At 36.1% G+C, this 10,416-nt stretch overlaps 1 protein-coding gene across 1 annotated transcript in view; it reads right to left on the bottom strand.

Annotated features, from left to right (window-relative positions):
• Positions 1-716: 716 nt before the first annotated feature.
• The window catches only part of mcmdc2 (minichromosome maintenance domain containing 2), a 67,471-nt gene continuing 57,771 nt past the window's right edge, over positions 717-10,416 (bottom strand). Inside the window, exons 11-14 of the mRNA XM_063053499.1 lie at positions 6,498-6,677; positions 3,104-3,246; positions 1,470-1,579; positions 717-1,306 (exon numbers count right to left, since the gene is read on the bottom strand). Of these exons, the coding sequence (XP_062909569.1) occupies positions 1,140-1,306; positions 1,470-1,579; positions 3,104-3,246; positions 6,498-6,677 (600 nt within the window). The 3' untranslated portion in view covers positions 717-1,139. The remainder of the gene's footprint in view (positions 1,307-1,469; positions 1,580-3,103; positions 3,247-6,497; positions 6,678-10,416) is intronic.

The raw sequence follows: 10,416 nt of genomic DNA, 5'->3' as shown, positions 1-10,416 counted from the left end.
TACTTTTGTATATTCATACAAACAATCCTGTATTCACTCCTAAAAAAAATACTTGCCCTTAGCTGGTCTCTTGTCACAAACACAACACAGGTTCTGACAAGTATTGAGATTGAAACATAAAATATTAGAAATCACATTTTAAGTTGCAGAGAAGGTGGTGGGAGAGATGGGGGACAAAGGCGTTATCTGAGACAGTGAATTCACTGTGGTTTAAGGTGCAGCATTCCTCTAACCCTGTAGGTCAATGGAGAGAGTTGGAAAATGAGAATAGGGCTATAAAACCTTTTAGAAGGTGATTTGTGTTGTAGGTGCTGGTATTTCAGCTGTAAGGTTGTAAACTCCACTGTTTAATTTTGACTGCCAGGTAAAACAGTATAAATTATCCCTACAAAGGCTAATATTTGGAAACAGAACATAATTGAAACTTGAGCATCAATATCCTGAAACTGTAGAAAAATATGTATTTTTGTAGCCTACTGATCCTCCTATGTATTATAGAAGCAAGGCAGCACGAAGTATTTACCACAAAACTAGAAGTGACGCCATTTGCTGGAATGATTAATATTACTGAACACAAGGAGATGGCTATAGTCCACCTAGTTTGCAATGGCAGAAAATTGCAGAAGTAGGCAAATTAAGTACTTTGTGTTTATTCTTGCAGTTTATTTGTTTGAATAGAAAACTATGCTGTAGCACAGAATTTTAAAAGAACTAACTGAAAATTCAAATAAAACAAGTGGATTCCACACTTGTTTACAGTAACTGAAGATCAACACAATAACCTGTTCTCTAAATCCCATTACAACTTTCTTCTCTAAACTTCGGTCTTGTAAAAAAATCAAATTGGATCATTACATTCAATACCAAACATTAAAGTATTAAAATTTTGTCTCAATTTATTTTAATGTGATTGAATAATAAATATTAAATAATAGCATTTATTTTTGTAATGCTAAGTTATATAATAGGATATAATAAATATTTCTTTTGACAATATCGTTGTCAAGTTATTTTGTGAAGATATTTTAAAATTGTTGGTATTCATTACTTATTAATATTTGCAAAAAAAGTTTTAGTAAAATGCAACAATATTGATTAGCAGACTCCTAGTACAATGCAGATTAAATTTCTGTTTCAAATTATTCTTCAGCAAAATACAAAGACATCCCAGGGGAATATGTTAAGCAGAACTGTAGTAGTTGTTGATGGAATTGTGCCAAATATATATCCCTTTGATTTAAGCTGTGCTCATCACACCGATCAAATGGAAATATTGCATTGGGAGACACGCAGAGCACTGAAGCACCTACAAAAAATAATATAAATTAATTCAATCTATCATTAGGAATCATGTCATCCTACTTTTTTCAGCACACAGGACTTTATTCAAACCTACAAATTACATTATTCTTTTCAGATTACAATTTGGAATTGATATTCTTGTTCAAGGTACTCTTTGTTATCTTTACCATGCCGTGCAGTAATGGAAATCTCGTATAGTAAAATCGCAATGACAGCATCTTGTTCCAGTACTTTGTCTCTCAGACTGAGTTTGGTATGTGCTTCAGATAAAGACATTCTGGCAATTTAGAAAAAGATTGAGAAATTTCAAACATAAATTATCTAGATATTGCTCCAATGAAAATGAATATATCTGCACATTCACAAGTAACCTTTCCACCATTTATTTTTAAAAGTGGAATGAACAAATAGCAGTGAATGCATATTATAATTAAACAATAAACTGCAAGAACAAACAGATATTTGATTTACTTATAACTTAATTTTGCTTAAACTTCTTTTATGTATATTTTGAAATTGGATTCAGTCTCTTCTCTTATTCAATAATCCCAATCTCAAATGTAACAAAATTTCCAATATATCTGTAGCCTCAGCAGGAATCACCACTATTTTAAAGTATATATACATGTTATGACATCAGCACTTTAATCATTTAATTTTTAAAACATGTTTTTCAGTCTCAAGGAGCCTAGGATCTATGTCTCAACTTTGGGTAATACTATTTCAAGAGATACCAAAGTCCTAAGTGCCGATCAATTGACCTATCAGAGGCGAAGGGTTAGTAGTTTCTCACACCAATGCACTATCTTTGTAACAATGTTATATAATAGGATATAATGCTTCTTTTGACAATATCCTTGCCAAGTAATTTTGTGACGATATTTTAAAATAAGTTTATATGCAGTTTAAACTTGCTTTAACAATCATATGCAGTAAAACTAATCTGGTGTTTGGCATCTGACTCGATCAGTGGTTTGCAGTCTGAGACATGGGCTTGGAACATGAGCTGCTACAGCCTAGGGTCTGGTCGGCGGGCTAGAACGTGAATAAGGTTCAATGCTGAGGCCTGGAGTGCTTCTATGTTTTGACAAGCTGAAATTCCAGATGAAGCTCTCCAGATTCTATTTCTTACTATATTTAAATTCATCAGAGCTTTTCTGCTCTTTTTAATTTCATTGTTTTCACTGAAAAAATTATGTAACATGTTAAAAAATAAAAGTGTTGGGCGATTTCATCTGAATAACATCTGATAATCCAGAAAATTTGCTAGTCTGAAGTGAGGGCTTTAATGCCATCAGTTGGTTGGAAACATAGTGCTAAATATAGTACAATTCAACAGTAAAAACTCCTTTAGGACCAAAAAAAAACAGAAAATGAAATGCTTTTATATATATGTGAAAACAGATTATCTGTTTATTAAAAAGACAATTGCCCTGAAAGATATCACACTGGACCTGCTTCGTATTTCCAGCATTTTATATTTTATTTCAGGTTTTCACTATTTAGGTTATTTTGTGTTTGGATTAGCACATTGCAATTTATAGAAGTTAGTCTTGTAAGCATGTTGCATACCTACAGTACCGTGCCTTGAGGAATAAGCTTCATTAGCTGCACAGTACTTGGGGGTATTCCAGAAAGGCCATTAAATGACACAATATAAATGTTTTTCTATTTACCTTGCATATGTACTGTGTACCTGCAGTATAAACTTGCTTTAACAATCAGTTCTTAATGTAGTAAGGACAATGTAGATCATTTTGCTAAATACTAATAGTTAATAACTTTAAAATAAAGTACTTACAATGTTTTCAATGCAGTTGTAGAAATTTTAGATCCATGAACAGGATCAGTTCGAACTCTCCTGCTTGCAGTGTAATACCCCTGTATAAGTCTTTCTGCTTTGATAGTAAGTGCAACTTCCTGATTTCTGGCAAATGCTAACAGCTGATCAAATATATTTTAGGTTAGTAGTCGCAGTCATTCACAGACTGATTAAAGAGCTGATTCACAAATACTTTTTTGTCACTGTATAATTATTAGAAATAGTGTAATTAAGTACTAATGATATATAAATCATTTTCAGTGTTGCTTCGTACTCGGTGTAACACAATGCTTTCATTTAAATCGATTGCTTTCTTCATTGTAATGCACAGAAAATGTTGGAGGAACTCAGCAGGTCAGGCAACTTGAATGGAAAGGAATACAATGTTGAGACTTAGGCCGAGACCCTTCATCAGGACTCGAAAGGAAGGGGGAAGAAGCTGGAATAAGAAAGTGAGGGAGGAAAAGGAGTACAAACTGTTAGGTGATACAGGTGGGGAGAAGAGAAGAGGTAAGAGGGGCAAAATAGGTCATAGAAAAAGAGGGAAGGGGAGGGAGAAATTACAGAAAGTTATGAAATTGATGTTCATGCTATTAGGCCATCAGGTTGGAGGCTGGCCAGATGGGATATGTGGACGTGACCTGGTGTTCCCTCAAACCTTGTGGGAGGCAAGTGCAGAAATTGCAGAGGCCCTAGCAGAGAATATTTAAATCATCCTTAGCAACATGTGAGTCATTGAAAAGTACAGCACAGAAACAGTCCCTTTGGCCCAACTGGTCCATGCAGCAAGACCATAGACCTCTATATCCCCTACCATCCATCCAAACTACTCTTTAAACATTGTAATCGAACTCACGAGCACCACTTGTGCTGATTCTACACTCTCACGACCCTTTGAGTGAAGGTTTCCCCTCATGTTCGCCTTAAACGTTTCACCTCTCACCCTTAATCTATGACCTCCAGTTGTAGTCCCACACAACCTCAATGGGAAAAGCCTGCTTGCGTTTTCCCTATCCGTAACCATCATAATTTTGTATACCTCTATCAAATCTCCTTTCAATCTTCTCTGTTCCAAGGAATAAAGTCCTAACTTACTCAATCTTTCCTTATACTCAGGTCCTCCATACCTGGCAACATCCTTGTAAAATTTTCTCTAGAGGTACCAGATGATTGGAGGGTAGCTCATGTTGCTCACTTGTTTATAGGCCGTTGAACCTGGCATCAGTAGTTGGAAAGTTATTTGAAGACGTTATAAGGGACTAGATATGAGTATTTGGATAGACATGGACTGATTAGGGATAGTCAGCATGGCTGTGTACATGGTAGGTTGTGTCTAACCAATCTTACAGAGTTTTTCAGGGAAGTTGATGAAGACAAGGTAGTGAATGTTGCCTACATGGACTTTAGCAAGGTGTTTGACAAGGTCCCGCATAGGAGGTTTAGTCACTCGGCATTCAAGATGAGGTAGTAAATTGGATTAGACATTAGGTGTATGGGAGAAGCCAGAGAGTGGTAATAGAGGGTTGCCTCTGTGACTGGAACCCTATGAATAGTGGCATGTCGCAGGGATTGGTGCTGGGTCCGTTGTTGTCTGTCATCTATATCATCGATCTGGATGATAATGTGGTTAACTGGATCAGCAAATTTGCGGATGACACTAAGATTGGGGGTGTAGCAGACAGCGAGGAAGACTATCATGGCTTACAGCAGAATCTGGACCAGCTGGAAAAATGGGCTGAAAAATAGCAGATGGAATTTAATGCAGGCAAGTGTGAGATGATGCACTTTGGTAGGACCAGCCAGGGTAGGTTTTACATGGTGATTGATTGTTTGGGCACTGAGGAATGCAGTAGAACAAAGGGATCTGGGAATACAGGTCCATAATTCATTGGAAGTGGCGTCACACTTTTTTCCTAAAAATTAAGCCTGATTGCAACCAGTGCAATAGTTCTTTTGTAGATTGATTTTACACTAACAAATTCTCAATAGTCAGCTCATATTTAGTTTGTTCAAGCTCCGAGGCGCTGTATTGAATTGATCTGATATTTACTTGTTAATAAATTAGTATTAATGTACACATTTTATACCTTTGCAAATCTTCAAAATTAATTCTCATAGCAGTAGTGTAAAGGTAATCCATCATTAAGTTTTATATGAACAAAAGCTAAACAAGTTACAATACAAATGATCAAACGATTTTGCTTAGGACCCTAAAGTAAATTGGCCTGATCATAATTCTTACAATTGCATTCTGTTGTATCCTTTCTCAATAGTTATTTTTTAGTCTTTGTTTTTGTGTTCCTAGGTTCATCTACACAGACCTAGCTTTTATCACCTGTCAAACTTGAGATAGATTTTGACAATGACTATAGGAGATAATTCCAAGAATTAAAGTTGGCCATCTTATAAAGGCCAGTTGGATTTGTATTAGGAATTGAGCAGTTTAACATCAGTGGGATCATTCTTGGGTCCACGAGGGCCAACTGTTATGGAAAAAATTTCTGAGGCCAGATGCAGCAGTAACAACAAAAGATAGGACAGACTGCCATTGGTCTTTATTTATCCCCTCTATTGCTGTTTTTTTCCCTTCCAACCCTAACTCTATTACTACCAAATATGTGCTGCTTCCTGGCTGACTTATTCCCACTGTTCCTATAATTCCAACAACCGTTAGAAACATTGATTTATCCATATGAGGCCTGACTCAACAGTAGCAATCAGATTGAAGCCTGCTCCAGGACATAGTTCAGGCTTCCAGACACTGGCTTCAGTGAGATTTGATGTACAAACTTGGTGCTTATCTCCAGCAACATTTCTTTTCAAAAATGAATTAGAGCATTGACACTTTTCCATAAAATATTATTAATAAAGAAGGAAGATACAAATTTATTGGAGAAATGGGTTTAGAGCCAAATCCAAAATAGAAATTGAAAAAAATTAAAACAAGATGATGAAAATTTGAATTAGAAGCAGAATATGCTGGGGGGGAAATGTCATGTCAATGGCATGTCTAGGAGAAAAAAACTAGGTTGACATATTGGACTGAAGATTCTTACTCGGAACTTTAGTAACAAAGAGGTAACTTCTCAGGTGAGGAGTCTGTTTCTTGTTCTGTTGATGCTACCTGATTCGCTGAATGTTTTTAGCAATTTTTGTTTTTTGTTAATTTAGAAGTTGCTCTAGAAATACTGTATTCCTCTTACAGATGCTCTTTAATATTTCCTTTATGATTATTACAGCTGTATTATGCAGAAGATGAAGAGGATGTAAAACGAAGAAGCAGTTTGATAGTTATACATGATTTTAAAAGCACATGGAGTAGCAAGGTATATTCTATTTAATGTGACTATCTTGTCTATGTTCTCATATATACCTCTTCATAGTCCTGTGTTGTAAACTGCTGTAGTGCTGGATAAAGGGCTTTGCCTTGGTGCATGGCTTCATTCAGTTTGTGCTGTATTAGATGCATAGGAGATTGATAATTGGAAGATTCACTGCAGTAAATCATTAAATCAAAGCCATCAACCAGATTAGCTGGAACTGAATTTAAGTCCTAAAATTTATGGAAACCAAACAAAAAAAATCATAACATGTTGTTAATGAAGGAAAAGTGTAACAGGTAGAACAGGTGTTTGTGTTGATTTCCATTTGAAAATGTAGTAATTATTAACCCACATTTCATGCAACCAAATCAGTAAATGGGGCCTAATGAATAAATGTTAATTTAAATGAGTTCAAGGGGATTCCCAACACTGTCCACCTCTGCCTACTGAATTACCATCTTTCTCTTTTTGCCAACCAAAACAACATATTATTAATTATCATATATATAATTTTATTGAGAAGGTAGGTGGCTTGATTAGTAATTATGCAGAAGCTTGTATGGTGTTCCCACCCATTACAGAGGAGTTGCCCCCTAGAAAACACTATATGCAACACTATGTCCCCCCATTGAATCCCATGATATGTGGAGATGTGTTCTTATGGGAAGTTTTTCTCTCATCAGTAAATCTGTTCCTTGTGAATATGTTACGGTTGAATGAAAAATTTGCTAGGTTGTACTTGGGAGTATTGTGTACTACTTGACACCACACTACAGGAAATACATGATTATGGTAGAAGGGTGCAGAAATAGATCAATAAGGATGTCTGGAGATCTTGAGTTATAAGGAGAGTTTGGATAGGAAGTGTTTGTGTAACCTGAAGCAAAAGAGACTGCGAGGCGACATAATAAAGATATATAAAATTATGAGAGGCATAGACAGGGTAGATGGCCAGAGTCTATTTTGTGTGCTAAACGGATCCAAAACTACAGGGCAGAGATTTAAGGTGAGAGAGAGAAGATTTAAAGGGGATATGAGGAGTAAACCCTTCATCCCAAGAGTGTTATTATCTGGAATGAGCTGCCAGAGGAAATAGTGGAGGCAGAAGAACAACAACATTTATGAGGCATCTAGACAGGTACTTGGATGAGAGGTCATAGAGAGATATGGAAGATATGGAATTAATACAGACAAGTGGGATGGGTATAGACATGATAGTCAGCATTGACATGTTGGCTGAAGGGCCTATTTTTATGCTGTACAATTTTGTGACATTTTAAAAAAGCCTAAAATAGGAATCTGCTCATTTTATTGACTCGTAAAAGAGTTAAAACAATAGGTGGAAAATAGTTACCAGTTTATATGTTTTTTTTTAAATACTAGTGTCTTGGTACTGTAGCCCTAATATATTTGTGCAGCCTCTGACTGCAGTTACTTCGACTCCCTACTGTTAAAGTACTGGTGCAGGGCCAGGTGCCATGGTGAATATACTACCCTCAAAATTTATAAATAGGGAGTATGATTTATGAAAGCAGTTGCTGAATTAATGTAAAAAGAGCCAAGGCATATCAATGATAGCATAGAACTCATATTGGGGAGGGGTGATGCCACTTTATCCATTCAGCATCTTGTTCTATACTGAGTCAATGAAATTGTAATTAAAACTGAATGCAAAACTTTAAAAAGCTTCCAAACTGTACACATCATGCTCAACCTTTATCTCATTCAATAAATGTTACATGATGCAACATTATATCTCACATTTAAATTTTATAATGTGGTAATCTTTTGTCCCATTCATTTGTTTTACTGGCTCTTCCTCATTTATCCCTCTGATTGGCAACAAACATCATTTTCTATATACTAAGATGTTAATTTCATTTCAGACTCTGTCTGCACCCAAAAACACAAGACTAAGAATAGATTCAGTCCAATTAATCCTTTCTTTGTATTCAACCATGAAACTAAAGCTCGAAAAATGAGCTAATTAGAGAAAATGTGAATTTTTTCTTTAATTTCCTTCTTTTGTTTTTAGGACTTTGAATTACTAGCACTGTCTGCATTTATTGCCCAGAACACATTCCTTCTGTGGAAAGCATTCCCACAGTACTACTGGGAAGGAAAAGATTTGAATTCCTTTGGATCAGGCCACATTTTAACATAAACAGATAATTACACCAAAATTGTAAAAGAGAAAGCTCACTGGAAGGCACACTGTTACAGTGGTAAAACTCATGCTTGTGTTCATAAAATCTTAAATTCTTAATTCCAACTAAGATATCCTAGGAATGCATTATGCAAACACCAAGTGCTTTTCTTTTGGGAAAGGCAGCATAAATGAAAGAAGCTGGGCATGGAGTAGTTTTCTGAATGAAAAACCCAGAAGCATGAATTCCCTGGATATTCTATTCAGGACATATTTTAAGATTTGTCCACAGGTTCTTGTCTGCAACAGCCACACTTCCCATCTTCTTTTGACATACGGTTCCACAACTCCAAGTAAACAAAGCTTCAATGAAAAGAAATTATAAAAATTCTGTGCAAAACAGCTCCATGAAAGAAGTTTTTGATCCACCCTTGAAAGCATATGCAGGACTCACCAACAGTTCTCTTCCTGTTCAGTTAAAACCAGATGGTAGGAATTAGGTTTATGGTTTAAAATTATCTTTATTTCACACCTACCACAAAACTGAGGATGAAACATTTCCTCTGTAAATAATTACATACCACTAAAAAAAACTACACAAAATGCTGTAAATATTCAGCATCTGTGGGGATTTTTTAAAAAACTGAGTGACAAAATAGACAGGAGAGAAGAACCTGGAAAGATCAGTGAATGTGTGGAAATCAGAGGTGGTTTCAAAAGATTCAACGTGAAAGATTTTCCATCCTGCATTTGTGCCTTTTACAAAATGACTTACAAAACTCACTATTCTAAACCTACAAGCTGGCTTTTAGAGCAGCTTGTGGTTAATCCCACTAGGGGATCAGCTGTTCTGTATTGGGCATTGTGTAATGAACCAGAATTGATTAGAGACCTTTAATTAGAAATTAAAGGAATCCTTGGGGGGCAGTGATCATAATATGATAGAATTCACCCTGCAATTTGAGAGAGCGAAGTTACAGATGTATCCATATTGCGTGGAGTAATGGGAATTACAGAGGCCTGAGAGAGGAGCTGGCCAAATTTGTTTGGAAGGGGACACTAGCAGGGATGACGGCAGAGCAGAAATTGCTGGAATTTCTGGGAGCAATTCCTAAGGCACAGGATAGATAATAGATACTTCCTAATGAAGAAGTTTTCCAAAGGCAGGATGCTGCAACTGTAGCTAACAAGGAAAGTCAAAACCAACATAAAAGTGAGAGAGGGCATATAACAAACAAAAATTAGTGGGAAGTAAGAGGATTGGGAAACCAACAGAAGACAACTAAAAAAGTCATAAAGAGAGAAAAGGTGAAATACGAAAGTAAGCTAACCAATAATATTAAAGAGGATATGAAAAGTTTCTTAAGTATAAGAGAGTAATAGAGAGGCGAGAGTAGATATCGCACCGCTGGAAAGCGATGCTGGAGGGGTAGTAATGGGGGACAAACTGAATATGTATTTTGCATCAGTTTTTACTGTGGAAGATATAAGCAATATGCCGGAAGTTTGAGAGTGTCAGGGAGCAGAAGTGAGTGAAGTTGCCATTACTAGAGAGAAGGCACTTAGGATCTTTGAAAAGTCTGAACATAGATAAATCATCTGAACCGGATGGTCTACACACTAGGGTTTTGAAAGAGGTTGCTGAAGAGATTGTGGAGGCATTAGTAATGATCTTTCAAGAATCAATAGATTCCAATATGGTTCTAGAGGACTGGAAAATTGCAAATGTCACTTCATTCTTCAAGAAGAGAGAGAGACAAACGAAAGGAAATTATAGGCCAGTTAGTTTGACCTTAGTGGTTGGGAAGATGTTGGAGTCGATT

Source organism: Mobula hypostoma, chromosome 1 (assembly GCF_963921235.1).
Source record: "Mobula hypostoma chromosome 1, sMobHyp1.1, whole genome shotgun sequence".
In the NCBI taxonomy this organism is placed as follows: domain Eukaryota; kingdom Metazoa; phylum Chordata; class Chondrichthyes; order Myliobatiformes; family Myliobatidae; genus Mobula; species Mobula hypostoma.
Note: the sequence above shows the minus strand (reverse complement) of the source record. Positions and strands in the feature narration are given on the sequence as shown.